Source organism: Brachycentrus maculatus, unplaced genomic scaffold (assembly GCF_059751285.1).
Source record: "Brachycentrus maculatus isolate JH-2025_06_01 unplaced genomic scaffold, ASM5975128v1 h1tg000092l, whole genome shotgun sequence".
Classification (NCBI taxonomy): domain Eukaryota; kingdom Metazoa; phylum Arthropoda; class Insecta; order Trichoptera; family Brachycentridae; genus Brachycentrus; species Brachycentrus maculatus.
In genome coordinates this window covers 590728-608237 of record NW_028280846.1, presented here as the reverse complement: position 1 = coordinate 608237, position 17510 = coordinate 590728, and the positions used below count along the sequence as shown (strand labels likewise).

At 29.8% G+C, this 17510-nt stretch overlaps 1 protein-coding gene and 1 non-coding gene across 2 annotated transcripts; one reads left to right on the top strand and one right to left on the bottom strand.

The window, feature by feature from the left end:
• Positions 1-1387: 1387 nt before the first annotated feature.
• Positions 1388-1506, top strand: LOC148310505 (5S ribosomal RNA). Its single transcript, XR_015837389.1, has one exon. It is a non-coding gene; the product is annotated as a 5S ribosomal RNA (ribosomal RNA).
• Positions 1507-2763: 1257 nt separating this feature from the next.
• HLH4C (Helix loop helix protein 4C) lies at positions 2764-11940 on the bottom strand. The gene is made up of 3 exons (XM_088258322.1): positions 11932-11940; positions 11781-11887; positions 2764-3965 (listed from the first exon to the last, which is right to left on the bottom strand). The coding sequence occupies exons 1-3, from the start codon at positions 11938-11940 to the stop codon at positions 3725-3727; spliced, it is 357 nt and encodes a 118-aa protein (XP_088114448.1). The 3' UTR covers positions 2764-3724.
• Positions 11941-17510: the final 5570 nt, after the last annotated feature.

Below are 17510 nucleotides of genomic sequence, written 5' to 3'. Positions count from 1 at the left end.
AGAAGGGACAGCAATCATTTCCCGACCAATAAAAGCCACCCATATTACATGTTCTCCGGGTAGATTTTCCAATTTTCACAAGGAAATGTTTTACAATGACAAGGTACTAAAAACAGTTTTTAGATTAAATTTATACAAAGTTTAAACAAAATAGTGTTTCTAGTGGAACATTAGAAAACGTAGTGTGTATGTATTCTAATATTTGTATATTTTGACTTCTAAAATTATCAGAACAATAAATCAAGTTTATATTTAAAAAATATTCAATCGTGATATGTACAGTAAAACCCCATATAACACTGAAAAAGGTACCGGGTTATCGTAGGGAATGTTATAGGAGATTAATGTTTACAATTGTATTTTTACATTTTAGTCAGCGGAAATGACTGAAATGAGTCAGTATTAAATTAAAATACAATCTAAAAACGTTCCCTCCGATAACGCGGTACCCATCTTAACGTTATGCGAGGGTTTACTGTATATTATATGAATAAAGTTACATTTTAATTATAAAATAGAAAATCACAAAGTTAGTGCTTCAAATAAAGTATATACAAATAATTATATATTTTTTCTTTCTTATAATATGTACCAACATCAGTTAGTAACACGCACACTGCCTGCACGCAAATTATGTTGATTTATGGCTTTCAAAACTCATGATTGAATTTACGACCAATTATGTAAAATTTTAATGTTGTACATTGGAAAACAATTTTCAATCATACTAATTTCAAAGTTAGACACGAAAATTACTGTAAAAATAATCTGTAATCATAGAACTATAAATAGTAAATAAATGAACAGATTAAAATACTCTAAGAAGATAAATGCTGCATATATTTTGCAAAGTGAAAAATAACCTTTAATAAAAATCTTATCTGATATTTGATTATAGAAAGAATACAATATAATTGTAATATTATTATTATTAACTTTAAAATTACAGCACAAAATTTCAGCTTTATTTTTAAATATGGGCATTTAAGTTAAGATTATAATTTGAGGTACCTATCTGTCAGCTAGTAGTAAAATGAAATTAAAAAATAAATCACCCTAAATATATGATGTACATATTTTTTATTACTTCATCAATATTTTCTTCTTCTAACCCTTATCCGCACCCAATGGTACATAGGGCACTATATCGTATTGACCCAGTGTTATATTAATCGTGACTTACATGAACGCAATGTGATCACCCCAGCGCTTCAGGGACCAGGGTTATATTAAGTAAATATTAAAGTGTTAAATCACTAATATTTATTTTTACCCTTCCCCTAGGAATCGAACCCGAGACCTCCAGCACGGCAGCTATACGTGCTAACCATTACATCATGGAGGCGGGAATATTTTTTTTATATACAAAAATTATGGTCATCTTTTCGCCAACGACCATACCACGTTGAATGCACCGGTTCTCGTCCGATCACCGAAGTTAAGCATCATTGGGCGCGGTCAGTACTTGGATGGGTGACCGCTTGGGAACACCGCGTGCCGTTGGCCCTCATACTTTTTGGATTTTTTTCTTTCTTTTACATATTATGTAGAGGATAGCTATTGGTATTTACAGAATTTCTATTAATTTCATTTGTTTGTTTTTTTTTCAATTCATAAATCAGTTCAATTTTTTTGGACTTTGTTCAAAATGCGTAACAGACTGGTAAAGAGGATGGTAATTGGTTACTTGGTTAGTTTTTTTATGTATCGTAATAAAAATGTAAAATAATTTTTTTCTGAAAACATTTCATATAATCCGTTTAAATAAACATCATTTTATTTTTCTTACATATTTATTCTTTACAAAAAGTATTCATTATAACAAAAACATTACACTGCATCGAGATAAACAATTATCAGGTTTTATACAAATAATTTGTAAAATTTACACTTGTAATAAAAACAATAATAAATGTAAAAACCATTCAGGGTATAGAATTGAGCCTTTATTCGAAAATTTGTTTTTCATATTTCAAAAATTGTATATTGTGTACTTACTTGAAATGTGAGTGGACCAATGCTTATTTTTACTTTTTTTCTTGAGGATGAAACAGACCGCTAATTACAACAAAAATAAACTGAAAATAATTTTTAGTAGATTTTATTAAAGGAATAAAAATTAATTATAATTTATACACATATTTTTGAAAACCTACAGTTTAAAATTAATATCCTACTAATATTATCTACAGTTTAGTTTTTATAAATGACTAGATGCACATATTATAAAGAAGATAACAGAATAATGGTTCGAGAATGCATTACGAGAATGCATTATATCAATTTATGTTTTTAACCAAACATGTTCGAAGTATGTGAAAAAATAAAAAAAATCCATTAATAAATATCAATAAATTTCAAGCTTTAAAAACAATGCAAGAATTCTAAATAATAAAATAAATTAGTTACGGTGATACTTAATTTTTAACATTTCGCGTTGATACTCGATTTCAAGCCTCGTTCAATCATTACAATATTTTTCGAGACCCCGTCGGAGAATTTTGATATTAACTGTCCGGAAAAGGGGGTTTCTGCTAAAATATGTTAAGTTTTGAAGACATTCAGGATCTAGCTATAATTCTTTTCAGGTTTTCAGGATTCGTACTCCTCTGTTTTTTAGATTTTTAGGAACCTTCAGTACCTTAAAATGTGCAATTTTTAAATATTACCAAATTTTAAAATTTTGTCACTATCCTCCAAAAATAATATTTATCGTTTTTCGACTAAATATCGTGACATATCGCGTGTCATCAGGACATTATTACCAATAACGATAACTTGTCGACGAATTGCATCCTCAATTTATTTTTATGCGCTTTAATCTACGTGATTTATTTCTAAACAAGGTTTGAAGTTTCGTTTGATTTTATCTACATTTGTTTATTTGTTTTATTTATTTTTATATTACTAAATTAAAATAAAATATTAAAACTTTACAAGCGTATAAATGAATTGGGTGACCAATCCAATGTGTGTGAAGAATAAGTGATAATGAAAAATATACCCATGACAGTGTGGTTGTCGATGGGTAGATGGCCTACAGGGGTTACGACCGTCACAGGCTGGTTTAAGGGATCACTTTACACACGTGTAAATTCACTAATTCTACCCATGATGACAACCACACTACTCAAATTCTTGAAACTTCTTAATGTATTGATCGAACTCGTAACACAGCATGCGCAAGAAGGGATAAATTGTAAATGCGAATTTTCTTGAATGTTTTTCGCAGATACTTTGTGGCACATTTTATAAACTTTATAAAATAAAAATAAAACTTTGTTTTTAACCACTATTGTATTTGCTGTGCATTGCTCAATAAAAGCGACATTCAGGAGTTTTTTTTAATCACATGTTTTTAAAATTCTTTTTCATATGGTGTACGGAGTGCTTGGAAGTTTTTGGCATCGTAAGGGAAGGGTAATTAACTATAACCTAGCTATGAGTATTTCAATGTTTTAGAATTAGTACATAAACCCCGATGATGACAAGGTTCTTGTCGAAACTGGTTGGAAAAGGTGTACCAATAAAAAGTGGTTAAAAACAAAGTTTATTTTATTTTATGAAGTTTGTAAATGAGAACACTTATTTTTACACCTTGAGTAAAACAAGTGTTCCATTTACAATTTAATCATGTCTTACCAGAAAATGAATGCCGAAATACTAAATAAAACGCAAGAAAGAATATGGAAGTATGGGCAGTTACACTATTAATACCCCTTAGCTACGCGTCCAGGACGTGGTTCAGATACGCTATGTAGCAGATCGCCAGCCTGAGGATCTCTATCTTGGAGAGCTTCTTGTCCGGCGGCAGTGTGGGCAGCAGCCTGCGCAGCTCGCAGAACGCGGCGTTGAAGGCCTCCACGCGGACGCGCTCCCTGCACGCGTGCGCGGTGCGGTACTTCTGGGTGGCGCGACGCCGCCGCCGGCGCTCCTCGCGCGACAGCGCCCCGGCGTCAGCGTTTCTGAAAGAAAATAAGCTTTTTCATACTATCCAAGTAATATGATGTTTGGTACTAAATACCAAAGACAAGACTCGATGTTTTTCATAGCTCCAAAACTATTTAATTCATTCCACAAAGACTATATCGTACTCGTACAGGAGAAAGTGACCAACTGACAAAACGTAAAATGTTCAGGAGGGCCATTTAAGTCACTTTTGCTTGGCAATAAAATAAACATCAACGCAGTTAGTCATTTTTAACAATTCAATATATTATACTTTCAAGTTAAAAATCCTTTTGGATTTTTTCAGGACAATATTAAGCTAGTAAGATATCAAATAGTCAATGATCACATTTTTGTAAGAAATGCACTTGGTCACTTTCTCCTGTGTGACTACGATATGATAGACATTAATTACCTAAGTTTTTTTTCAATTTAAAATTTTGCTTAAATCATTTATTTAAATAAAAATCGGATCCAAATACTTTCTTCTTTTAAACGTATAACTCATATAGTACATATTTGCTAACTTTTTTCATTTTCATCATGTTGATATTTTGTTTTCTGATTAAATCAAATCATTGAAGTTTATATTAGCACTTTTAATCTAATTTTATTTCTGATATCTATCGTATTCTTGACCATTTTTGTTATAACCAAAAATAAAATGTATACCCACACACAGGCCATCCCTTTGTGGGATATTTTTTTGTACGTAATTATAGTATATTGTGAAATGCAAAATAATTTAAAATAAAGAAAAAAATGAATGTGCAATGAAGCGTTTGACAGTCGGACGCTCTGATGCTTAATGGAATAGACTTACGTCAATATTGTAGATGTCACAACAACTACAATATTGACAACATTTTGAGTGTGTCCAAATACTTGAATATAAATCTGGACTATCTCAAATTATAGGAGTTATTTTTCATATTGTTTTTTTTTAAACACAGCAGATAAAGAATAATATGGAAGTCTGGGCGTTTACCGGGCTTACGACCGTCATAGGCTGGTTTAAGTCATCCCTATGTGGAGTCAGGGCTTAAGCGATTACTTTATACACTTGTGTAACGTTTATCATTTTGCCTATTATTGCACATATATATTGGATTAATTCTTGAAACCTGTATATATGCTATGGTTGTGGAACCTTTCACATGTCGATACGGTTTTCAATATATTTAGTTTAATTATTACTTAAATTAAGTAGTATTTTCCGGCTAAGCTCATGAATTTGAATGTTAGATTATTTTAGTTTTTAAATAAATTTAATTTTTTCATATTTTCGTTGCATTTTTGTCTTTTCCTTGTTGTGTTTTAAATGAAAAATGAGATTTGTATGAATATTTAAAAAGAGTTGGTATTTGGCATTTATGTAAAATATTATATTTCGCGATCATATCACAAATGTATGTAGTAGGTACCTACTGTACAGGAGTGTGATTTGAAGTTTAGTTTTCCATGTCTACTTTTAAGAAAGACCTATTTAGAATATTTTTATAACCGAATAGTTCTAATCTCCTCTGCTGCTCCACTGTTCCTCATTTGAAATTTAGCACAGTAAAAATATTGAAGTAGGTATTTATGTTTTGTTCGCCTCCGTAGTGTAATGGTCAGCACGCTTGGCTACCGTTCTGGAGGTCCCGGGTTCGATTCCCAGGGGGGGTAAAATAAATATAAGTGATTTTTATACTGTAGTATTTATTCAATATTACCCTGGACTGGTACCTGAAGCGGAGGGCTGATCACCTTTCCTTCATGTGTAAACGATTGAGATAACACTGCGTTTATATGAAGCAGTGCCCTATGCACAATTGGGGTGCGGATAAGGGTTTTTATTATTATTTATGTTTATTTTTATGATTACAGAGATTGTTGTGTATGTAAAATAAATTTATGTAATTACATAAATTTATTTTCAAATATAATTTTGTCATGGTTAGTAATATAATTAATCGATGGGTAATTCATTTTACAAACGTTGCGTGACTCGAAATAATTATTTTCATTTGTCGTATAAAGTGAATGATTAGAGATTTTGTCATTTTAAAAATAAAATGCGCCTTGTAAATTTTGATTTAGAGGTGATATTTTTCAAAGGAAAACCTGTCTTGTTTAATTCATAAATAAAAAAAAATTATCATATTAAATTTTATTATGAATATAAAACAACAATAAATAAATAAAAGTAATTAAAATATAATAATAGTAATATCACATGAAGAAATCAGTTTGAAAATTATACGTAAGATTTTAATTCAGGAATTAAAGGAAGTGTAGCGGGCAGGATCAAAGCGGAAAGTCTTCCCCATTACGAGTCCTGCTTCCGAATGTGCCGGTTATCAGTATGTGGAGAAGGTTTGGAGTCCTTCATGAAGTGACAAGTCCTGCGAACCTTCAGGAACCCCTGTCCCTGCGAGTTTAGAGGCCTCCTCCAATACACGGTCTGCAGTGCGTTTCCCGCGGACACTAGGCGGGTTTCACTCTTTATCGTGGCCCTTTCTGTATCCATTCTGATCTATTCAGATACAACACCAGGAAGAAGAGATACTAGTTTTTCTGTCTTGGCTCTATGTCTTCCCAAAAAGTATTGAATGACTTTTTAATATATATCAGGAGTTTGCGTCACTCCTGTTTAAATGGTTTACTCTGGCTTCACTATGAGTCCTTATCCAATGTGAATACTGTTAAGATTCTTTTAATTACACCACTAATTACGATTTACACCACTTTGCCAAATTTGCTCAGTGGCTCTTGGATATGCAGAAACAGGTAAGATTCTTTTAATTACACCACTACGCACAATTTATACTACTTTATCAAATCTTCTCAGTGGGTTTTTGGATATGCAGAAACAGTAAAGATTCTTTTAATTACACCACTACGCACAATTTATACTACTTTATCAAATCTTCTCAGTGGGTTTTTGGATATGCAGAAACAGTAAAGATTCTTTTAATTACACCACTACGCACAATTTATACTACTTTATCAAATCTTCTCAGTGGGTTTTTGGATATGCAGAAACAGTAAAGATTCTTTTAATTACACCACTACGCACAATTTATACTACTTTATCAAATCTTCTCAGTGGGTTTTTGGATATGCAGAAACAGTAAAGATTCTTTTAATTACACCACTACGCACAATTTATACTACTTTATCAAATCTTCTCAGTGGGTTTTTGGATATGCAGAAACAGTAAAGATTCTTTTAATTACACCACTACGCACAATTTATACTACTTTATCAAATCTTCTCAGTGGGTTTTTGGATATGCAGAAACAGTAAAGATTCTTTTAATTACACCACTACGCACAATTTATACTACTTTATCAAATCTTCTCAGTGGGTTTTTGGATATGCAGAAACAGTAAAGATTCTTTTAATTACACCACTACGCACAATTTATACTACTTTATCAAATCTTCTCAGTGGGTTTTTGGATATGCAGAAACAGTAAAGATTCTTTTAATTACACCACTACGCACAATTTATACTACTTTATCAAATCTTCTCAGTGGGTTTTTGGATATGCAGAAACAGTAAAGATTCTTTTAATTACACCACTACGCACAATTTATACTACTTTATCAAATCTTCTCAGTGGGTTTTTGGATATGCAGAAACAGTAAAGATTCTTTTAATTACACCACTACGCACAATTTATACTGCTTTACCAAATTTACTCAGTGGCTCTTGGATACGCAGAAGCAGTTTGTACCGCACTTGTGTTTTTCTGTAGACTGTGGAGTCTTAACACTTGTGTAGAAAGAGAAACTCAATAGCGTTCAGCAAACGATATAGAGGTTGAAAATGCTCAGTGCGCAAAGCGGTTGTTACTATCGTATCAATGACTGGATACTTCCACGCTGACTTCTTAGATTCTCGACCAATAACGGATATACTGTCTTTTATAAGTTTACTTCATCACTTCCCAATATAAATTTTGTATATAACACCAATTTATATCACTTCTAGTACTCAGTATACTGCATTTATTAAAAAAATAATGAAGAGAAAACTTTGATTGAAATATTAAAAAAAGTTGTAAGTTTTAACAATTATACTATAAGTGATACTGATTGTACTACGACTCAACTATAAATGGATGATTATGTTTGTAAGTTCTAATTTATATTTGATTTGATTGTGATCTCTTATCATACTCGTTATTAATATAATCGATTTCTTCGAGTCATCTACTATTTATAACTTGAAAAACCCGTGGTATTTTATAACAATTATGATTAATTTATTTTTTCCATAAATATAGTAACCTGCCTTTATTCGTTCGAAGGGTAGAAGTAATTTTTTGAAGATTTTTTAATGTTTTCTATTATTATTATTATTTTTACATTAAATGAAACGTAATCTTTATCGATGCCGACCAAAATATGGATGATTTTATTATCTCCGTGTAAGTCGCGATTATTTTATCCCGGGACTTTTATTCAAGCACTTCATATTAACTAAGGTAATACAAAAGATTTTATAAAAAAAAATTACTTAAAAATGGTACCACAAAGTGACTGGTGAATCAATTAATTATGAAAATAAATGTAATATTTTATTCTCTTAATGGGATAGCCTTCCTCAATAGTGTAGTTGTTAGCTCATTTGATAACCATAATGGAAGACACGGGTTCAACTACTAGGGGGGTGAAAATAAAAAAAAGGTGATTTGATAGACTAGTGCCTATAATGACTGATCACCTAGCCTTCATATAACATATTATCAAATGAATATCGAATCCATTTGATGCAGTGCCCTATACACCATTGGATGCGTATAGGTTAAATAGTAATAGTAAGAAGATATAATATATTTTTGTTTTGTTTTGTATGCAATGTATGGTAAATACTGCTTTTAGGACTTTCCCATGAATCACATTACAGCAAACAAACATATTAATTGATGGAATTTCTCTATCGCTATGTATTTTAAGCAACAATTTTCCATTTTCAAGTGTTGATTATTATCGACTCAAGTACTGTAGATTGATGATATGAATGAAGTGATACTACTCGGAAATAACGTATTGCATAATTACAGTTCATATATATATATAATATATATATATATATATATATATATATATATATATATATATATATATATATATATATATATATATATATATTTATATATATATATATAAATATATATATATATATATATATATATATATATATATATAAATATATATATATAACATATATATATATATATATATATATATATATATATATATATATATATATATATAATTTATGTATAAATATATATATATATATATATATATATATATATATATATATATATATATATATATATATATATATATATATATATATATATATATATATATATATATATATATATATATATATATATAACATATATATATATATATATATATATATATATATATATATATATATATATATAATATATGTTTAAATATATATATATATATATATATATATATATATATATATATATATATATATAACATATATATATATATATATATATATATATATATATATATATAATATATGTTTAATATATATATATATATATATATATATATATATATATATATATATATATATATATATATATATATATATATATATATATATATAGTCATAAATTTTGAACAAAGATTTAGACACATTTAAAATGTGATATTTCAAAGTGCTTAGCGAATTTAGTTAATAATTAAGTGAGTTTACGGTATATAAATAAATAAATTAATCAATTACCTGAAAACATGATTATTAGTTTATATTAAGTTGCTTAAAACTTGACCAGTCAATAATTGTGAACAAAGATTTAGACACATTTACAATGTGATATTTCAAAGTGCTTAACGAAGTTAATAATTCAATAAGTTTAGTTTAGATAAATAAATAAATGAATTGTTTTTTTTGTTAGTTGGAGCAAAATATATTTTTTTCCGCGACGCCAGTTTCGGGCGTCCACCCACCCAACTTCACCACGACGCCGACGCTTTGGTGAAAAATACATAACAAATTTATTTTTAAAAGCTCGAATTTGTCGATCTGTGTTTTACGTTACTGAGAAGGGTCGATATATACGATGTACGAGTATACCTGTGCAGGTAGGAACTGTCACGATATTTATGAGAAACGCAGGACATAAGTTATAGGGAAGGAAAGAAAGCGTGACAGGTGATTTCGGGATATTGAAAATATCAAGAAATATTTTACGAAAATACTAGCATCGTCGCCAGCTGCTCCGACTTTATGTATAAATCGTTCGTGTTCTTCTTTCTTTCTTGCAAATTTATAAAACATATCTCTAATTTCACTTATTTTTTTTAAATTAAACTCACAATTCTTTTAACCATGTTTATATAATGTTTTATTTTTATTATTACATTGTATTTTGCATAGTGTTCATTCATTCATTCATTCATTCATCTTCTTCTCCAACCTTTATACACACTGAATTTTTTATCACTATTCGTTAAGTCTCAACTTAATTTTCTCTAAATCCAAGTAACATTTTACGTAATTCATATTTTTTAATACACCGTTTTTACATCGAAAAATATTTTTTCATTGAAATAATTATACAGTTTTGAAAAGAAAAGAGATATTAAAAATTCAGGAATTTTTTTTTCTTCTATATACCATATGTTTATTCTAAAAAACAAAAATATATCCAATATACATTCTTAAAAACTCGGACGTAAACAAACATATGACTTTTCCAGTGGTTTACGTTGGAATAATTTCTGTGTTTGCGAATATTCCCTTAATGATTATTTATATGTCTGATCAAGTCTTATCAGGTGCAAATATTAGCGCGTCATTATTTGACAAACCATGTCACCTCCCCTCCGGGCGGGGCAACTTTTTTAACTTTCGGGAATACATGTAATCCATTTTGTATATTAAAAACATTGATAACTTTGTGGTATGGTAGTAAAACATCTAAGGTGCCTTAATAATAATTTTTCAGAATTTGCTAATCATATATATTATACCTGAGGCCCATAATTTTGATAAATCTTTGTTTAGATAATCTAGAAAATTTTGAAATAAGTAAAGGAATAAAAAAAGTACCCATTAAATTTAACCAACTAAATTTAACTTCATCCACTTTAAAAAATATTCCCATTGTGATTCATTTGTCTTTGTTCTCTCTTTCAAAATTTTATTTTTATACATATCGCTCACTCCTTTCAAGAACGTCATAAAAAAAAAAAACTAGATTTTTCAGGAGAACGTTTTTAAAGTTTAAAAATATATCACAATAGTATTAAAAATATAGTATTAAAAATAAATATCAAGATACTTTCTAGGTAAAACCATCTCTTTAGGTAAAACCTGAAGGTTTTTTCTGCATTTGAAAAGTGTTTAGTATATTTAAAAAAATAATTAAACAATACATTTTCTTCAAAATGCAAAAACAACATTTTCTGCCCTGTAGCGGGTAAATGTTGAGTTAAAAATATGCCTCTTTTGCTAGGATATAGTACATTTTCTGGGCATTCCGAAAACATGCATAACTGAAAATTAACGATTTTTAATTTATGGCGTTCTTGAAAGGATTGAGCGATATGTGTGTCGTAATAATTTTATTTTGTTGATCTGATGACCGAATGATTTTCCGAAACCGGTAGTCACGAATTGTTTATAAAAGTGGTATTACACAAAGTGAACAATTGATGGTAAGGAGAGTGTTTTGTACATGTAATTAGTATATTTGCATATATGTATAGTATGTATATACATATTACAAAAAAAAAAACAGGTCGGACTCAGGTTTAAAAAAATAATATTAAAATAATTACCTCCTCCTGGCTTGCAGGGCCGGCTGGGGCGGGGGCGCGCGCTGCATGCCTCCCCCGCCCGCCCCCTCCAGCAGCCCCGTGCCGCCCCCCCACTCCACCCCCTCCCCCTGCCCCGAGCCCACCTCCCTTAAATCACCCCCACCGACTAAACCCTTGACATTGGCAACACTGCAGTCTATCAATTCTTATTATATTTTAGTATACGAGAATTTAGTCTATTTTCGCTTTCAGTTAAATCAAACAAATCATTTTATCATTTATAGAATGCATTTTGTAAAACACAAAGTCATTAATTTTTTTTAAATTGTACCAATTGACTTTTCACTTTAGCACTCATAAAATATAATTCGGAAAAATATTTTTTCGCCAGTGTTTAGTTTCGGACAACTCCAGATCTGTAATAAAATAAAACAGTATGCTTTAATCGACATAAACTTTTTGAACAAACAGCTAGTACAAGGATTATTAATATATTTTAATATTTATGGCATCTACTTTATGGTTAAATTGATTTAAAAAAAATAATAATAATATAAAAGGAAAATTTCAATTATATTCCCATAAGAATTCAATTGTTTACTTCAGGGCCTTTTTTAATTTTATATATATATATATATATGTATATATATATAATACATATATAAGTTAAATTGAAATTTGTTTGCATTACAATTAAAATTTGAACAATACTGGAATCTTAATGATAATTATTCCGTTCAATGTAAAAATTAAAAAAAAAAAACCCCTAGTAAACTATTGAATTCTTATGGGAATAATCGAATTAATGATAATACTTTCGATTTGGAAAAATAACAAAATAATTCGATAAACCGGGAATACATTTGTTTACAATATTGGCAATATTTCCCTCATCTTTTGATATTTTATTCACCCTGAGGGTAGCCGACGTCCCACGGGACCCACTAAATAACCCACCCTCTGTACAATGACATGCCCCTCTGTATGTTTTCACACTTGTCAATATTGTAGCGAAAGTGTTATTAATAAAAGATCGACTTTTTATGATCGTACAATTGTCGGGAATAAATTACAAAAAAGAAAAAAATATTTATATTCGTTCATTCATTACTGAGATTGCTTTTTACTTAAGAAATTTATAAAATGGCAATTATTAATAAAATATCTATTTTTATGATCGTACAATTGTCGGGAATAAATTACAAACACAAAAATATATATATTTATTTATTTGGGCATTACTGATATGGTGTTTTACTAAAGAAATTTATAAAATGGCAATTATTAATAAAATATAGATTTTTACATACAACTAAAAATGTTGCATATAAGTAATTGAGATGTTGCGAATGATTTGCGTAGTATTTTGTTATATAATGTAGAAAAACTAGATGATTACTTTTTCATTTTTAGTTTTAGTTTTACTTGTTAAATACCACTATTTTACAAGATTTCAAATAGTGGTATTTATCAAGTAAAACTTAAAATTAAAAATAGATATATAATATATTACCACAAAGTGACTGCCGAATCGAATACTGAGATTACCTTTTCATCTCGGATGCAAGTATGAAAAGATATATTTTATTAGTATTATTTCAAAAAGAATCCGCGTTTTTGTATATTGTACTCGTAATAACAAATGATGAAAACACTATACGTAGGAAAAACGACAAATAAATACAAGTAAAACAAAATCAACGCATACTCGATTCTTAAGGGGTCAAAATAATTATTAGTGATTTTTTCCACTTTTAAATTTATTTTATGGTTTCCCGGATTGATACTTGAAGCGCAGTACTGATTATCTTGCATTCGTGAGATGAATTATCATGTCAACACAGTGCCTTATGCACCGTTGGGTGCGGATAAGGGTGCGGTGTAGGAAGAATAATGTTTTTTTTCAAATCACACGATTTGGGATATTGACGTGTGTACTATGCAGTTAGATGTGTCTACCCTATAAACGAGTACCTACAATCTAGTCAAATTATAATCATTTACCATGCATAGAAAAAATACACAATAATAGCATTTATGCGCAAGGGTTGTTTATGACTTAACTCTACATTTATAAACAATATAACCACCTGTTTAATCAAAAAGGGGTGAAATAAATTAAACGCCCTCTCGAATCTCGGGGGATGCTTAATACTCTGGGAATAAGCCGCAGCGAATGGGTTGAGTTAAGGGTGAAATTTGGCGTGACTGGGTGGATATTATATTAATTGTATTAAACAGATATTGGAACAAAACTGAAACATTGGTTGGTCGTCAGATTTGCGATAGAAGGGTGAACTTTGGAAGAAAAAATAATCATTTTAATTTTTTGTTGTTCTAAAAAAATATATTTTTAAAATTATTATTATTTATTGCTGCTTACATTTTAATCAAGGAAAAAAATTGGGTAAAGTTAGATTTGATTAAGATTTTTTGACATCTCAACATAGATGAAGAAGAATACGGAAGTCTGGGTATTTACTGGGCTTATGACCTGTCATGGCCTAGTTAAGTGGTCGCTTAACTCACGTGCAACATTCACCATTCTACCCATGATTGACAACCACACTACTGAAATTTCTAGAAAACTTCTGGATATATTATTAATCTCACGACAGAGTACACATGAGTTCACAACAGCTATCCATATTGGATTGAGAAAGCTTTTATTAAGCAGAGACCTTTTAATTTGGATGTTTGCACGATCCGAACCCTGGATTATTTTTAAATACTGGGAAAAGCTTGAAAAAATGAATTGAAAAAAAAGTTGTAAAAAATGATCTAAATCATTCTATTAATCGAAAAAAATCTTTACATCAGCAATTCTACGTTTATTGGATAAGAAATCAGTACTATCTGGAAATGTGTGAATTTAAATGCAATACACAACTGCCAAATCAAAGAAGAAGGGTGAGGTTTTTCAATATTTAATGACGTAGACCACATTTGATGTTTTACTACAGTAGGGTTGCGATTACTTCCGATATATATTGGGCGTCGGTATATCGATGTTGACAGTGGTGACGCGACGTCCGTGATCCAACGATTAAGAAAAGGTCCCAATATTTATTCGAAATAATTAATTACTTGGAAATTTCTGAAATATTCTAAAGATGTAACTTAAAAAATGTTTTTTTAAAAATTACCAAGAAAATTTGTGAAAAAAAATGTCTCTGAAGTGGATTTAATAAAATTTATATTGATAAGTGCTTTTCGTGTTTTCGCTTTCATATTGTTAATTATGTTTTAACGTTTATTTTTGTTTTCAATTGTTTCCTATTTTAAATAAAATATTCTATTCTTCAATTTCCTTCTTTTTGTCTGTTTTACTTTTAACTTGCTTTTTTGCCTAAACCCCAGTAATTTTTTTCTCTCTCTGTCTTGATTTTTCATTAAACTTGGTATTTTAAGATGTTTTTAAAACTTTATACCATATTGTGCATTTTAAAACGGTAAAATTACTGGCGGTTTTCGGTGAAATTGACAATATTTACGTGACTCTAATTTTCCATCAATTGCCTTCAATGAAAAGTTGCAAATTACAATGACGTCAATTGCCTCTAAAAAAATCAATGGGTCGTATCAAAGAACAAAAATGATGTTTAAATACTTAAAATAAAATACAATTTGGCTGATCGCCTTCGAGGCGAGTCAGTAGCTTGCTTGGGTCAGCCCTAAATTGAGAAATCGCTGACTAAAATCACGCACGATTGACGATTTATTGAGAGTGTGTAGAGTTTTTCATAAGAGCCAAAGGTCTCATGAATGATTCAGAATGAAGTGTTTTATTGGAAGGTATGTATGAATAAGCTAACTTAAGAAGAACATGTGTAGAGGTATCTGTTGTTTTGCTCTGACTGACAGAATTTTTATGAAGATGAATGAATGAAAAACAAAAATCATAAAACCCTTCAAGATATATCAACATCATTTCCTCAAAATCAGTTAAAAATCTATTTTTTTGTTGGTTATACTGAAAGTAATTTTATGAAGATCAATGAATGAAAAAAAAAACATACATACCTTATAGATATATCAATGCTCTTCAAAACCACTTAACACAATTAAAACCAAATTATTTTATCAAGTTTAGATCGTATCTACAATATACGTATCATAAAATCATATTCATTTTTAATTATATACCTATTTGATACTATTTATATGAGATTGATAATGTTTAGATAAAATTGCGATGTGTTTTAAAGATGTGGTGAATGATGGTTCCGCGTGTCATATCAGATGACTACTGGTAGAGAATATATCCAGCATCCCCAATATTTATATGTCGGAAAATCATCCCTTCCAATTTAGGGGAGGTTCGCTTTCGGTTTGTCGAGATAAACATACAGTATGTTTATTTTTATTTTTATAAAACGTCATCAAATCATATGCAAGAGTAAATTTTTATTAAATTATGTGAAGATATATGGAATGAAAAATTAATTGACACAAGTGACAGAAGTTAAGTATTTTTATTTTTATTTTATTTTTTAAAGGGAATCATTTTCATGCTATTTTTGTGAGCCTAAGCGGCTCATTATTAGAAAAAGGTATCAAATTGTGGTAGAGTGGGTTCGAGAAACTCTGACTTAAGAGTCCGCGACACTAATCACGGGACCACAACCCAACACATTTATTTGACTTTATTAATTATTATTTTTAATTCACATTAGCAGGTTACATTAAAAAAAGAAACTCATTGAAACGACTGCACTGTTTACATTTTTTGACATCTCAACATAGATGAAAAAGAATATGGAAGATTGGGTAATTACAGTGTTTATGATCTATCAAAGGCTGGTTAAGTGATCACTTAATAGTGATCACTTAACATTTTACACACGTGCGATATTCAACATTCTTCCCATGATTGACATATAACCACACTACTGAATTTTTTGAAACTCCTAAATATATCATAAATCTTATGACGCTGTACATATGAGTTCAAAAGAGCCATCTTTGTTGTATTGAGAAAGCTTTTATTTAGCAGAGACCGTTTTTTGGATATTTATGCAAGATCCACGCAAAATAACTCATAAATTTAGAAAACCCAGATTTGTGAACAAGTATTTGGAAACACTTAAAATGTTGACTGGACTATTGTCATATTTTTATGACTTCACAGGACTAGTGCATATTAGCAGTGGCTTTTCCAACTTGCACATATTTGTACGAGTACGAGTTTGAAACCTCGAGCACTATTGGCACTTTATTTCTTTTTGTTTTTAATTAACAGTGTCCACTGTTCCTCCTCTATTTCCTTTTCCATCTATCAGTAATGTCCTTCACCCTGAGCTCTTTCATTTACGTCGTCTATAATCAACAAATGTGTAAATTCTTAACACAGGACTGCCAACTCTACTTTTAAACCATATAATTAACTTTATATGTAGATTAAAAATACACCCTGTATGATTTCTTCTGTTCTATTGTGTTCAACGATGCTGTGATTCTACAGGACACGCCTATTTTCTCGTTCACCCTATGGGAGGTGTTCATCCGAAGCCACTCCTACCGATCGTTATTAGAGTAGGCACCACTTGACCAAAAAAACTTAATTAAAACTATGTATTTTGGCGAAAATACCAATATTCGAAGGTAACCACATAATAAGGTACCTTAGTAAGCAATAAGGGAGATTTATTTCATGTGTAATACGTACCTACTTGAGGAAAACTTACAGGAAAATTTAACAATAAATATCGTCTTCCTAGTTTTAGACTATTTAAAAGTGGTAATTCTAGA